General features: G+C 41.6%; 1 protein-coding gene across 5 annotated transcripts in view; it reads left to right on the forward strand.

Annotated features, from left to right (window-relative positions):
* The window catches only part of MECOM (MDS1 and EVI1 complex locus), a 297995-nt gene that overhangs the window by 274617 nt on the left and 7243 nt on the right, over positions 1-16135 (forward strand). For all 5 annotated transcript variants that reach the window (XM_072343999.1, XM_072344003.1, XM_072344000.1 and 2 more), the window contains 4 exons: positions 965-2321; positions 3965-4052; positions 13620-13786; positions 15026-15103. In XM_072343999.1, coding sequence (XP_072200100.1) covers positions 965-2321; positions 3965-4052; positions 13620-13786; positions 15026-15103 — 1690 coding nt within the window. The remainder of the gene's footprint in view (positions 1-964; positions 2322-3964; positions 4053-13619; positions 13787-15025; positions 15104-16135) is intronic.

Genomic DNA, 16135 nt, shown 5'->3' on the forward strand with positions numbered 1-16135 from the left:
TTTAGCTCAGGCCCCCCATCCATGCCTTTGGGCTTTCTCCACGTGCTTTGAGGCTGAAGTTGCTCTCATCCCAGAGGAGTTTGAAAGGAAATCCATTGAGCTGTTCCAAGTATTGAACATGCAAATAAATACAGCTGCAATTTTAAAGGAAGATTTGTTGAAATAGAGTATATTTTTTTTCATGTGTGAGAGACAAATATGCAAAATTAAGATGAGTAAAGTTGTTAAGATGTGCAATTCACAGTTATGGCTTCTAAGGTACCATATGCATTGCATGTATAGAGATGCTTTGGGTATGTGAGAGTACCAGACTATGATTACTCTAGACTTTCATGAGATTAACGTCATTAATTGTAAATGGAAAATAATGTTTGTTGGTAATAGTATGCACTTGGAAATATCTGATTGTCTTCTCCTTCACCTATGTCATATCCATGGGTCTCTCAGGCCGAAGGCTCTGACAGGCACATCCCTCTGTCACATGCCTGGTCCAGCAAATGTTTATGACTAACTTCACACGTGTGCATAGTGACACTGATGGATATCATTTGGAGGCATATGTGCTCACTCAGGAGCACCGTGACTCTGTACAGTGTCATAGTACTGAGCCACAACTCTTGGCAGGGCTCTGGGTGCTCACGCAATGCCAAGTAATGGTATCATCTGTGCAAAACTGCAATGCAAGGAGCAAACGAGGAACAAAAATGTTATCTTTTAGTCACTTCAGACCTTTTCTGGTTTGTTGGATGGGTTTTTTGGTGCTATCTTCAGACATCTGTCTGCTTGGATGCCTTGCTTTGGAATAGTACAATATCTTTTGTGCACCCAGACTTCTTATGGCTTCCTGATAGACACTTGGAGGGTAAAAAAAAAAAAAAAAAAAGTGGTTTTATTTGCAAAATTTTGAGGGTGGGGGCAATTACCATAAAGCCTGAGATTTGTTGTTGTTGTTGTTTACATACAGGTGAGGTCTGCCATAAATCCTATACTCAGTTTTCAAACCTTTGTCGTCATAAGCGCATGCATGCTGATTGCAGAACCCAAATCAAGTGCAAAGACTGTGGACAAATGTTCAGCACTACGTCTTCCTTAAATAAACACAGGAGATTTTGTGAGGGCAAGAACCATTTTGCAGCAGGAGGATTTTTTGGTCAAGGCATTTCACTTCCTGGAACCCCAGCTATGGATAAAACGTCCATGGTTAATATGAATCATGCAAATCCGGGCCTTGCTGACTATTTTGGAGCCAATAGGCATCCTGCTGGTCTTACCTTTCCAACAGCTCCTGGATTTTCTTTTAGCTTCCCCGGTCTGTTTCCTTCAGGCTTGTACCACAGGCCACCTTTGCTACCTACTAGCTCTCCTGTTAAAGGACTACCAAGCGCAGATCAGACAAACAAAAGTCAAAGTCCCCTCATGACCAACCCTCAGATACTGCCAGCCACCCAGGATATTTTGAAGGCACTAAATAAGCAACCATCTGTAGGGGAAAATAAGCCAGTGGAGCTTCAACCAGAGAGGTCCTCTGAAGAGAGGCCGCATGAGAAACTCAGTGACCAGTCAGAGAGTAGTGACCTTGACGATGTCAGTACCCCCAGTGGCAGTGACCTGGAAACCACCTCTGGCTCTGATCTGGAAAGTGACATTGAAAGTGAGAAAGAGAAATTTAAAGAAAATGGTAAAATGTTCAAAGACAAAGTAAGCTCTCTGCAGAGTTTGGCTTCAATAAATAATAAGAAAGAACACAGCAATCATTCCATTTTCTCACCATCTTTAGAGGAGCAGACTGCGGTGTCAGGAGCGGTGAATGATTCTATAAAGGCTATTGCTTCTATTGCTGAAAAATACTTTGGTTCAACAGGACTTGTGGGGCTGCAAGACAAAAAAGTTGGAGCCTTACCTTACCCTTCCATGTTTCCCCTCCCATTTTTTCCAGCATTCTCTCAATCAATGTATCCATTTCCTGATAGAGACTTGAGACCGTTACCCTTGAAAGTGGAACCCCAATCACCCAGTGAACTCAAGAAGATCCCAAAGGGAAGCTCTGAGTCTCCCTTTGACCTCACCACTAAGCGTAAGGAGGAGAAGCCCGTTACTCCCATACCCTCAAAGCCAGCAGCTCCGTCTGCGGCAAGCCAGGACCAGCCTCTAGATCTGAGCATGGGCAGTAGAAGTCGAGCCAGCAGCACAAAACAGGCAGAGCCCCGGAAAAACCACGTCTTTGGTGAGAAGAAAGGAGGTGACCTCGAGCAGAGGAAAACGTCGGAGGCCTCTTTGCAGCACGCCCGACCGACTCCCTTCTTTATGGATCCCATTTACAGGTAATCGTCCGCGTGCTGCACCCTGGCACCCTTTGGCACAGCAGTGAAGTCTACCAGGCTGACCTGCAAGGCCTGGCTCTGGTAATGCCGTAATTAGCAAGTCTTCATTACAGCCTTGCTTTCAGTGAGTTACCAGTTAAACCTGCGTAGCATTGTGTGCAGGAGTGTAGCCTCTTAGCCGTAAATGCATTGGTAGTGTATATGTGTATATTTACTGTTTATTTGATGATACCAGTTGGCCACAAATTACTTATTGCCAAATGGCTTTCCTGCTCTTTACATCTCCTTTCCTTTGGGGATTAGAGAGAGGGCATCTCAGAAGTCACCAATTGCACACCACCTCTTTGTTCTTCCAGAATTAAATAGCAATATCTCAAACAAGCAGATTTGTCCCAGGATGTATAAAACTGTGGAAATGGAGAGTGATTTCTGCCCTTTTTAACACTGATTTGAGTAATGGGTGGATTTATCTAGGCCTTGCATTAGTATAATTGGAGGCACAATGGCCTTGTGTGTACAAAGCCTAACCAGTGGGTTGGTTAATCTGATCTACCTTATTAAATCAATGGGAGCCTTTGTGTTGGCTTCGATGGGCACAGGAGCAGACACTGTTTGTCAAGTGAGGTTTTAAAAATGAGTTGTAAAATCCTGACCCCTCGGTGTCTTCCAGTAGTGCTGACACCAAAGCCACCGGGAGCTGGATTTCACCTACATCCCGAGTGCATCAGCCGCTGGTTGCCCTTTGCCTTTTTGCTCGCATATCTGCAATCAGCTGAAGTCATGCATCTAAATTAGTCCAAGGAAATACTAGCAAAAATGATAATAATAATAATATGTTTTTTTATTACCTAAATGACTGATTTTACAACCTATTGTTAAAAAAAAAAAAAAAAAAAGTAGCTGTTAAAATGACTTTAATTTATTATTACTTTATCTAAAAAAAAAAAAAAATGCTGTGGGCAGAGTTTTTGTAGAGTGCTCGTACAGAAGACAACAGGTATTCATTTTGAAGCAATGTGATTTGATGCTGTTTATTGAGATGATTTTACTTATGCCAGTTTGATATCTGTATTGAAACATAGTTTCTCCCTGTGTCTTTAAATGCCTGAAGCAGTGGAAATTGTGTTTCAAGGTCCTGTGCTACAAACTAACAAGATCCATAGAAATTCTGACAAGGTAGCATGAGGTTGTTACTGAGCCTTCCTTTGCTTTGGGTTACATCTATGTTAGGACAGCAGGATCACTGGTCACAGCAAGGACTGGCATGGGTGGCACCTCAGCTCAGAGCTCCTGTTGCCTTCAGTTCTACTCTCCCAACTGAAGAACATGCTTGGTTGCCTTATTTATTCATGAAAGTCCATAGTAGTTAGTCATTGGTTCTTACTATCATCATTACTGGTATTTTGAAATGGAATTACTTCCTCTGTAAATGGCACCATTGCCTTTAATGGCAATTCACAGCCCCCACTGTAGCAATGGGCTGTGTGCAGGAACTGGGAGCTGACGTACTCTTCTCTTTGGCCAGTACCTCTGAGAAACAAATTGCCTGATATGTAACTGAACATTTTAAACATGAGTAGCTGTATAATTATTAATGTCTGAGACTGACTCATCATAAGCAAATTTAATTTTAACATTTACAGAGTAGAGAAAAGAAAGTTAACTGACCCACTCGAAGCTTTAAAAGAGAAATACTTGAGACCTTCCCCGGGATTCTTGTTTCATCCACAAGTAAGTATTTTGGGAATTTCAGTGTTGTAAACAAGCCTGTTGATGCTTCAAAGCAGGTGCAGATAAATGAATGCAGCCTTAGTCATTTTTGGATTTCCTAAAGCACAAAGTTTTTGCTTCACCATTGTGGTGGAAAAGCATAAGCATTGTTCTGAGCTTCTTGATGTTTTGCAGATGAAACAACATGTTTTGATTAGAGAGGAAGCCAGATTCAAACGACATGCATGTTTGAGAACTGTGTTCTTCCAAAACCAGAACATAACCACCAAGACTTGTAGCTGCCTTGTCTTCTTCAGGGGCCGCTGTGGTGAAGGGGAATTAATGTAGATTCAAGGCTGGGCAAGCAAAGCTCTCCAAGAAAGGAGATAACACTTTATAACACTTTCTACCCAACGCATTCAGGCCTCCTAATGCAAACATTCCATCTCTTTTAGGCAGTAGTCACTTGTAGTGATCTTGTAGGATCCCTTCTCCTTCATGCCCAAAGCCATGCTATAGTAGAGCTGCTGTCTCATTTATAGGCCTTCATCATGCTTTTTATTTGCTGAATAGCAACAATTTATGAGTCTTTTTGTTGTTGTTGTTGTTGTTTTTTTGTTTTTCCTTCAATGAGAACAATAGTTGTAATGTCTTAAGTTGTGTGGAATATTTACTGAAATTATCTCTTATTGAGACCTGGGAAGGACAGCTGATGGGATATATAGTTGCAGGTATGCAGTCGTAATGTTCTTCCATGAGATGAGAGTGCCACAAAACAGTCCTTTTTAGTTCCAGTGCCCGTAGGAAGTGAAGGGTCTATTAAGTATTAAAATTGTGGAGAATTTATGTACAAGATTTAATAGCAGCTCAGCACCTTGTGCTGAGTTATGTTTTTTTGCCAGAGTTGCAAAGTGATGAGTGAAAATTCCCATCTTGTAGCAGACGGGACTAATGCACCAGTGCCCAAATGGGACCTGAATTCTCTTTGTATTCCCGGGTGCAAAACTGAGCTGATTCCTCTCAGTGAGTGAATGATCCTGTTAGAACAGATAAATGGTTGTAAATGAATGGTAAATTATTTAAATGAAGATATATAAGGAAGATATATATATAAAGGCATTTTGTTGAGTCCTTGATGGATCTTCAGGTGTGCATCTGTGTTGGTTAGTCAAATTGTGTTCGAGGGACTCTGTGAGTTTCAGCACATGGTGGTGTGATGATACCAGTGGTTGGTGGTGTGGAAGGAGGCTGCTTTTGTCATAGTGCCCTACTAGGAGGGTGTTTGGGGTGGGAAGGAGTTAGGTACTGCTTTATGAAGCCAAGACCTGGAGGAGGGTCGGTATGGTCCTGGGAGAGGTTAACGTGGTGAAATGGAAACAACAGTGGGTGCTCTGCTGTTAGTGGGCAGGACTTGCCCTGCTGTGTTGGTGCATGAGGACAGCGTCAGTGCTGTCACCATGTCAGGGGGCCACCTCTGTGCCATGGGGCCAGCAAGGATGGATTCCACTGCTGAATGCCACTGCAGGGTTCTCCTGTTGTATGCACATATGGCTGCGCTGCACCTTTTGGTCTGTCCCTCCACATTTTTCATTTGCAGTAGAAAATAATTCCATGTTAAAGACTTGCTTTCGTGTTACCAGTTGCCTGTCTGCTAGGGTAACCTCTAGGGAGACTGGTAGATGCAGAAGTCCTGAGTGTAATGTACACTCTTAATACATTGTAAAAGAAAACTAAATCACCATCACATGTCATGTCAAAAAAGCAAATGTCCAGATCTGCTTTCTTGCTGACTTTAATAAAAAGGAGCCTCCTGTTTGTGAAAGCAGAGCTCGGCTCGGTGTTTATAGGGGGCTGGGGAATGCCTTGCAGAAAAGCTGCTTTTGTTTTACAGCCCCATTCACCCCTGTAAAGTACAGGTGTGGACTGCACCGTAAGTTTTCATTTTCTGCTGGCAGTTTCTGTCTCTGTAAGATAGGAACAAAATATTTTTCATCATTCGTGTCCTACAGATGTGTATTTCTGTAGGTAAATTTGTTTCTGAAACAGTTTGATTGAACTGAGTTTAAAGAAAAGTTTAACTTCATTCTTTAAATAGGATATTAGGAGCATTAAAATAGGCTTTGCAGTAGAGATGAAAGTCATAAACCCCGCTGTCCTTACCTTGTCCCTGTCTGGGCAGAACCCTCCCAGTGCCGGTGACCCCAAAGCTGTGAGAGATTGGGGCAGATAATTGTGTGTTCACAATAATTTGCTGTAACAAGGATTGCCTTTTTAGGGAGAGAATGCCCCAGTGTAACAAATCATTCAGGATAATGTCTTAATTAGTATCTTTAAATAAGATCTTAATTACTGGTTTGATTGCAATGAGGATTCCAGCGCAGGAATAATGTATTGTTTTTGTTTCAATTTTGCTCCCAGTTCCAATTGCCTGATCAAAGAATTTGGGTAAGTTCATGCTTATATTTTTGATTTAATCACTGTGAAATAAATTGCATAAGAAAAATATAATATGAAGGATAACTTACCACACAATTTCAGAGCACACCACGCTTTCCCACAGAGCACTATAGCGGGTAAATGCCGTGTGATGTCCAATTGGCTTTATTTTCACTGATCTAATCCTGCAGCTTTTATTTGGTGATGGCAATGGGAGCTTTACCTAAGTGAGAGTTTCAGAATGTGCTCTTTGTTTATATTGAACTGAAAATGTTCCAAGCTGCTTCCTTCAGAGATTGTAGTGACAGTTTTCAGGCTGAAATCTTGTTAGATTGCAACAGTTAGAAATATTTAATCTATGTTCTAGACATTAAAACAGAGCCTGGGAGGACTTCACATTTGTATCTCATATTGACTTCAGTGGGAGTAAGTCACTTTAATAGTTTTGAAGTTTGGAGTTTAATTGCTATACTTAAAGCCCAAATAAAACACCCATTTATTTGCAGTGCTTGGATTGAACTTGTCCTGTGTGTATAGTTACACAGAGTCCCCCTCGTGTGAACAGAAATTCTGCTTTTAGTATCTGGGATACATTCAAGCAGACTCTTCTATTTTTATAAACCTTATTTTTAATACATCTAAATTGCTCTTGGAAAAAAAAGAAAAATAAATAGATCCACAGCAACTGCTTTTACAGATGCAAGTGAAATAGCACCGAGTTTTGCTCCTGTATCACTGAAATCATAAATACTTGTCCCAGATTTTTCCCAGCCTCACGGCTGTGGGTCTCAGAGAGAAGAGCTGGGGTTGAGTCACACTTGCTCACGGCTCACAGTGGGATGTAAGCTGGTTGCACAAAGTGAAGCCAGGATTTCCCAAATAGAGATGGCAGTGTGCTCCTGCCTGCATGCATGGGGCCCTAGGGATGTCTGCACCCTGCTTTCCTCCACAGCAGCAGTGGAGCTTTGCTTTGTGCACATGTGGCTTTAGATGACCATTTTGTTTTTTCAAAATGTTAGTTTTTACAATCCTGAGTCTAAGATCCCAACTGAGCTCAGTCACAGAGGACCTGTGGGGATGTCTGTACCCAAAACCCTGTTGCAGTGATGCTGGCCTTTGTGAAAACCATTAAACCAACCAAAGGGAAAGCTGGCAGGGATTTTCCATCATTAGTCCCACACAAGCAGATGACAAGCCCCTAGGACATGGGGTCAGGTGCCAGGCTTGGAGCACACAAGAGGGGTTCCCAATAGTTCTCTTTGCAGTGGTTCAGTCAGCCATATCCAGAGCCCATGAGACATGATTTGGCCTGTGCACCCTGCATCTAAGCAGTGCTCTGTATGGGGATATTTGGGAAGCTGAAAATCTCAGTGCAACCTGTTTCTTCTGTCTACCTTCTTCGGCATTGGCTTGGTCTTTGGATTTCTTTTGTTCTGTTGTTGTGTGAGTGTGCTTCTCCAGGCCATGCTAGTGCTTAAGCAACTGCAGCAGCAATAGGTATGTAAGGCATAAAGTGCCTTGCACGGGATGCTGATTCATGAGTGAATCTTCATCTTGAGAAATCTGAACGTCACATATGCCTTTCTGTCTCAACTCATAGTTGACCTTGCCACATATTTCAAGATTATTTCACATCGTTTCTCATTGTTTGGCAGGAATGCTGTAGTGTGACTCAATGGGGAGCATCCTCTTTTGAGTGGGCCACAATTTATTCAGTCTGTGAACTTTTTCATTCCCTACCGGTACCATCAAGAAAAGGGATATAGAGATTCTCTAATGAGGTTCAATTTTTATTTACAATATCTTTGTGGAGAATAGTTGTTAAGTCATTACATTAATTTAAAAATAAATACTAAGACATTTAACGAATACGTTAGCAATACTTTTATTTTACAGAGTACATTTTAAGGCACGATCCATTCTGTTAGATTAGCTCACCAACAGCATTAACCCAAGCAGAGTTTTTGTGGGTCTGAGCTGGAGATCAGATGGAGTTTCTCACAGTTCCTTGATAGAGTTCAGCCGTGTGTGCAAGGTCTTTGGGTATGGTACAGCTCAGCCAAGTGGCTGGATGGCCAGATACATTACAACCAATTCACAAGTTGTAATTTTTAGAGAGAGCAGCATGACTTGAACCGGGAAGGAAGAAATTCTGAACTTCAGTAGTTGGGTTTTCAAGATTTCTCTAAATAACAGCAGTAAAAATAGAAAGCAAATGTTTGAACAGTTTTTTTTCCCATGAGTTGTGACCGTAAAGTCAGTTGTTTTTATGATAATAGCGTCGAAGGAGTCTAGTTAGTAAAACATTAGGTCATGTAATTGATGACATTGTCTGCTAGATTATTTCATATCATCAGGTTATTCTTAAAAAGCAGCAACAACAAACCTTGCTTTATTTATGACACTTTCTCTGTGGTTGGTTAATAAATTTTAAGACAAATATTCAGGACCCCTGCTGATGGTATCTTGCCCGTTGAAATGTTTATAAATACTTGTTTTAGCCGATTATGGTAATGTCTGCATTTCTGAGTCCGAGCTGGGGAATTGTGACTACATATTAGTTTGCGTCAGTAGGAGGTTAATGGGCTCTCAGGGAGCAGGAGGGAGGTGGGGGGAAGCTGCTTCCTTTTCCAGACATCTGGACGTAGATTGAATCAACAACTCCTATATGTAAATCAAAAGTTACTGCTCCCTATAAAACGCTGTCACTCACTGATCTTGGATTAGGAGCAGACATGACTTGTCCATAAGGCCATAACTGCAATGTAAAATATGTAATGGGACCTCCTTGCTCTTCTGCTTCCTCAGAGGGCTTTCTCCATGGATGTGGCAATTACACTAATCCCTTCCTTGGAGTCATGCCTTCCTCCCTGTGCCCACTGTGTGATGGTTGTAGCCCTGGGTGCCTGCTGGGGCTCAGATCCCCAAAAGCTTCCATCCCTGGTGGTGTGCAAGGACCATCCCTGGAGCAAAGCACCCTACTAAGGCTGATGCTGTAGCAGCTTGCTTCTGGAGCTCAGGGTTTTGGAGGAGTAAAGGCTGCTTGGGTTGTGTTTCAGCTGAAGGAGGGATTCTCCCTGTTTGCTCCTAAAGAAGCTCTGCAGAACAGGGGAAGCCTTCTGGATTATTAATTATCTAAAAAAACAACCCCAAACAACCAAACCAACAACAACAGGAAAAAAACAGATAAGAATACGTCAGCAATTTTTGCAGTAGTTGGATCGTATCACCAGCTTCACCCAGGGGTGTCAATGGGATCTGAAGGATTAAATCTGTTTGTAAACAGTGCAAGAAAGAGAGTAAACAGGCAAAGAGCAGAAAGCCAGCGGTTTACTGAACAGCTGAATGCAAAGCTAACTGCAGGAGTTCCACTGGAAACTGAGTCACCAGGGATTAAAATAGCAATGAAACTCAATGTTAGTAAGTCCCAAGCTATATTGAGGGGAAGGTATAGCTCTTAACTCGGGTCATTCAGGAAAAGCATCTTTGAAGTCAGTAGTTTTATGAAAATATTATCTGAGTGCTTAGCAGAAAGGAACTGAAAATGTCATTATGTTATATTGCTTTCAGATCTTGAATACAGCTGAAACCCCTCTCAAAAAAAGGCAGAGTAGAATTAGAAAAGATGGAGAAAAGTGCAACATTGATGATCAGAGGTAGGGAACAGCTTCCCCACAAAAAATAACTGAAGTAGATTTTGATTTTGGAAAAGAAATGCCCAAGGGGGGCTGTGCCACAGCTCTGTAAAATGGTGAGCGGTGAGCAGGAGCTGAGTGAGAAATGGTTATTCATTAGTTTTTATAGTACTGAAAAAATGAGGGACCCCCAGTTGAATTATCAGGCAAAAGGCTTCAAAATAACAAAAGGCAGCATCTTTTTGTATGCACCTAAATGAACTGGTGGACTCCTTGAGAAAAATACAAATGGATCTGAAGGGGGTTTAGAGAGGTGAATAGGAACTAAAGCCATCTCTGTTCAGTGCAGTAATCGAGATGCAGCCACTAATTAAAGCTCTTACACTCATTTCTGGCACGTGGCAGACACTGGGCAGAAGGTCTGGTCCTTGGAGGACCATCTGTGTGTCCCTGGGGCTACTGCTTAAAACCATGGCGCTGGTTCCCCAGAAGTATATGTCACAGTGGTCATAATTCCTGCTTGGTCTTACTGCCTGTGTCCTAAGCACCACAAATGCTGGATTTCATATCACAATTCAGATTTTGCAAGTGGACTGATGAGTGGTGGATGGTGATTGAAATTTAAAGTAGGTGAGTCCCTGTTGTGAGGCAGGGATAATAGGTTTTCTATGGGCTGTAACAAACCTGTGCTGCACATGGTGCATGTCATCCCAGTGGCAAATCCCCTGTGCCAGGTGCTGTGCAGGTACTAGGGGCATCTCAAATATGCTAGGGAGAGAGGAGCAGAGGGCAAGAGCTGAGAAGCAGCTAGGATGTGATGGAGAAGAACATTCTGAAGTCATCCCTTCAGTGCTTTGCACTTCGCTATATCTGCATCGTTGATGCCTTTCAAACTTCTGTCCAGGATTTCCTTTTCCTACTGCTGATGTCAGCTTTTAGACTTGGGTTTTTTAGCCAAGTTTTCTGCAGAGGAGTGTCAGCCCCTGCATGGAGCTGGTGACCTTCATGGTGGCGTGCAGTCTAGGCAGGAAGGCTAACAGGGAGCAAACTCATCTCTCATCTTCACCCTGCTTTAACCAGAGCTGGCTGTTGTAATGTCACAACCTCTGCAAGTGCATTTTTAGAAAAAGAATATACTTATTCTTATGAAAATGCTCCAATATTGTGAGCCACATCTCCATCAGATAGATCCTGCAGTGGAGTGACACTGATTCATATCAGGAAAGACTTTGGGCTGAGCGTTTCCCTTTGTTGTATTTCTTGAAACATATAAATCATAGCAGGTAACTACAGGGATCAGTCTTTAAAAAACACAATAGGCATTTCTGTGGCGAGAAATATATTTTTGGAAACCTCGTAATGCTTTATAATAATTGGAAGTGCTTGTATTTCCTCTGAATGAGGGATTTAAGGTTGGATCCTGATTTCATACCTGTTTCAGGACTGATGTAGTTCTGGTGGCACAGAGGGGTTGTTGCTGACCTATAGCGCAGTACATGAGAGAAGATTCATTCTCCATTTCTCCTCTGCAAAATCTTGAAGATAATAAAAAGAAATAAGCATGACTAAGCCATTTTAAATGTAAAGAGGAAAATAGTTGCTTTAATATATTACTGAAGGGCACCACGTATGTGAGAAATGATGATCCAAAAATGATTTAAAATCACTAGATAATGAAACTGACTTGAATATGAAATATACATAAATAAAACATTTATTATACTTCTCAATGCCCTTATTATTCTTCACTATAAATATGTGCTATCGTAACCCATACACTGTCTTGTCACTGCTAATCAGCCCGAAGGCCAAAGGTCATTTTTCATTCAAGCCATTAATTTCCCACAATTGCAAAACTGATAAATGATTTCTTGCAGGGAACAATTAGAAGGAGTTACAGGCAGAGAGAAAACTATTATAAAAGGTTTAAGAATCAATTCTTACTGCAGAAAAATATGAAGTCCTATAAAAATAAATATATGGTAATGTTGAGTCATATGGGTTGATAATGACATCTCTCTGCCGAGATAGAATTACCTCCTCTCCCAGCAGCATCATCATTACATATCTCATGCCTGTGATCAGTACATGTCAAAATCCTTCATATTGACAAATGTGCTGTCCACTTGCATCTGTGGAGAATGTTTTAGCAGCTGAGTGATTATGAATCAAACCCCAGAGCTTACAGCCCCTACTGCCTTGCAATGCTTTCCCATTTGTTGCCTGACAAGTAAATGTATCTTGACTTCCCTCTGAGATTTTCTTTTTTTTTTTTTTTTTTTTTTTTTTTTTTTTTTTTTTTTTCCTTTTTGCAGTGTGTTTGATGAAAGACATTTGGCAAATTGGCAGTGGTACTCTGTACGTTGCAATTTGTACTCAGCATTAGGAGTCTGAGCATGAAATGAGAGGGCAGGCTGCAGGCTAAAGGGAAAAGAAAGACCAAAGCCAGAGTTAGCCAGCACCTGCATAGCTCTGTCCGGAGACAAACATGCAGTTCTTCCCATTGAAATAACAGCAAAAAGAATCGGAGTAGTCCTTGTGCATTCTGAAGAATGGGCTGCAGAGGTGCTCTGATAGATAGCAATAATGCTGTGGTTTATGACGAAGCGATTTGCGTGCTCATGGCATGAAATCTCCACTGTGCCCACCTTCTTTAAGTGCAGATCTTGACTTTCTGTTGGGTTTTTTGTTTATTTGTTTGTTTTTTCCCCATGTGTTTATGGTGATAGTAGGAGGCAGGCAGCTATTTTACTTTTCAGGAGGTTCAGCAGCAATCTTCAGATCTTCAGCTCTTTGTGTGACAATGCTGGAAGTTTTGGAGCTATTTCTTGTGGTCAGTTCCAGACGCTTTGAAGGGAAATGATCTCCAGAAATGATTTAATACCCCTCCTTGAAAATTAATACATTTAATACAGCTACAGGAAGAGGCAGCATCCTAAAGCGTGTGGAGTTTACAAGCAACTGAAGGTAGAGTAGGAATATTAAAAGGTTGTAAGAAAATCTGATGAGTATCTAGTGGGTAATGTGAATGAATAAATACACCAAACCCACCAGAGATCCATTTTTGGATGGACTCTGATCTGCAAGAAGACTTGACTGAATGTTAGGATTTGGCTGGGACACTGATGGAACTTCTCTGCTTGCCACACAGAGTGTGGCTGCACAGCTCTATTTCTGTAGATGTCAAGGCTTAAAAATAACATGAAATGAACATTGGCTAATTCAGAGTTTGTATGGAAGCAGTCTTACCTGTCACCATTAGAGCAGTTCTGCTGTGTGCTGGTTTTGCAGAGGAACGTAACCCATTGAAGCACTTATGGGGGGTTACTCTCGGAGGGCCATCATCACAGCCACCACATTGCATACTCTGCCCAGTAGTACTTTTGACTGCAGCTCTACATTTACTGTTTTGTCTGTTTTCTTGGAAGTCTATGTCCTTTATGCTTAACATTTTCACCACAAACACAAAGCCACAGTGGTTCTCACCGTGTCGGCTGTTGTGCATCTTCCATTGCAGATGTCAGCTATAGAAAACATGGCCGAAAAGCTGGAGAATTTCAGTGCCTTGAAGCCAGAGGCCAATGAGATGATCCAGTCAATGCCATCCATGTTCAACTTCCGAGCCCCGCCAAGTGCTCTGCCTGAGACCCTCCTGCGCAAGGGCAAGGAGCGCTACACCTGCAGGTAACAACACAAACCTATTCCATAAACAGCTCCTTGTCTAAATTTCCTCATCACTTTCATATTCACGAGTGTGCTTTTGTTATAGATTGATTTATTTATTTCTATCGTAAACTATAGAATTGTTTTCTCATGTTTTCCTCTTTGACTTCCAAAAGCATCAGTGATAAAACAGATGGCTTATTAGGGCATAAGCATACAGACTTCAAGAAATAATGAAGATGATTGTACATACAACCAACATGAGTGGGAACTTTGTCAAGGAGACCAGCATTAGCTGTTTTGAGGGCTTGTACATCATGAAAAAAAATAAATGCAGTGTTAAAAATGAAGGGATGCAATATTCAAAGCCATTGTGTGAAGCAGCCACAAGCCTTGTTCTCCTGAGAGCTGTGTGTGCTCTGTCCCCATAGAAAAATGGGCTGAATGTGATTGATAGAACTGGGACAATTATAAACTGAATAGTAATATGCTTCTTAAACAAGCAGGAAGGGCTCACGATATCTGTAAATAGATATATGATATCTCTATCTATCTACACATATCAATATTGTATATTATATATTTCATATATATATTTGTGCATATACATATATAGTAATTATTCTTCCTGTGGCATATTACAGAGTTTGGAGAATGGTTTTTAAATGTAGGTCTCTGTATCATCCTCAGAATGTGCAGGTGTTTGACACCAGCATATTGGTTTATCTGATCTTTCTGAAAACATATAACCTTCTTTTAAGACATGTTGTTATAGAAATATACCTTGATGGATTAAATCTTTGAGCCTTGTCAGGTCTGATCCTATTCAGTGCACAAAATGATGTCACGTTTGCTGACACGTAGAATTGGCTGAAAGGTTTGAAATTTGCTTACACTGAACTTGAAATCTAAGACTTTAATAGCAGATTCTCATAATTCCCAATCTGGATGTGACAGATGAGCACTTAGTGAGATTAGAGATTTTGAGCAATCTCTGAAACTAGTGTGTTTTCATGTACCATTTGCTTATGTAGGAAAAAAAGCTGGTTGGTGCGAGTAGTTCCAGTTCCATTCTTACGTGTGTGTATGTCTCAATCACTTATGTTTATTTGATGCTTTTATTGACGTGTCATTACACCAAAGCAGTGCCAGTAGTACCACATAGCAGTGATTCCATTTGGGCTGTGCCTGTAGCATAGCTCAGACTGGAACAAAGCCTGCATTGCTTGCACTGCCTTACGGGACCTCTTCTCATCACAGATACTGTGGCAAGATTTTCCCCAGATCTGCAAACCTAACCCGTCACCTGAGAACGCACACTGGAGAGCAGCCCTACAGGTACCACAGCCCATTACACACATTGGTGGTTGTGCATTTTGTGTGAATAAAGCAGGGGGACATTTGTGCAAGAGTGGATACGAATGGTGGCTTTGCCACCAACCTCAGTGAATTTAGGGGTGAGAAACCATTGCCATTGGGAAAGGCATGTTTTTATGGCTGTTCCCACTTGGCTGCTGTCGTGTCAAGGCTTGTAAGTGATGTTGGAGAGATGCTCCAGCATCACTCACCCATTTGCTCTGCTGTGCATGAGCCTGAGTCCTTCAAGTTACCTAGATAATCCATATAGATACCAGGAAGCACATTTTGCTGCCCAAACTTTGGAAATCTCGTTGCTACCCACCATTGCATTTTGATTTTGTATTCAATAACGGGCATCCCCTGGTAAGCAGGGTTACCTGTGGTCACACAGGTCACTGTTAGGAGAGCTTGAGTGGGTTTTTAACTTGGTGTTAGAAATGGGCTTCCCGTGCCAGCTGAACAATTTTCCCCGATTAAACTCACCATAAAATTTCTATTCTTTGTGGGAAAGTATATTTATTCCTCAGAATCCTGTGAGGATGGCAAACATGAAAATTTGTCTTTGTTTAAAACAGGGCTTTTTGTACTCCTCTGGGCAAGGGTGGCTGCATGCAGTGCTGCTGTTCTGTATTTATGCTGCAGATATGGGGGGAGGTTTCCGTCATAGCCTGTGGAATTCTTTTGGCATAAGCAGCCACCCAGGCACCATTTGCAGTCCTGTCTTTGCCATGTGGGATGGATGGCACTTTGGAGTGACAACGGTGAATTGATTTTCAATAGGGTTCACAGCCATGTTTTGCCTTACAAAAACCAAGTGGGCTTTTATTGATGTTTGTTAGTTTGTTTTGGTAAGAATTCTGTGGTATTATTTTCAGCCTAAAGTTGGGTGTTTTGTCAATCATCTGATTTCTGAAAGGTCCCAGTTGCAAAAACACGACTGTATTTATATGTTTCCTGCCTAATCTGGATGCTTTCTGAGGTCTGAGTAACCAAAACCCATGTGGGTGTACT

Source organism: Excalfactoria chinensis, chromosome 9 (assembly GCF_039878825.1).
Source record: "Excalfactoria chinensis isolate bCotChi1 chromosome 9, bCotChi1.hap2, whole genome shotgun sequence".
In the NCBI taxonomy this organism is placed as follows: Eukaryota; Metazoa; Chordata; class Aves; order Galliformes; family Phasianidae; genus Excalfactoria; species Excalfactoria chinensis.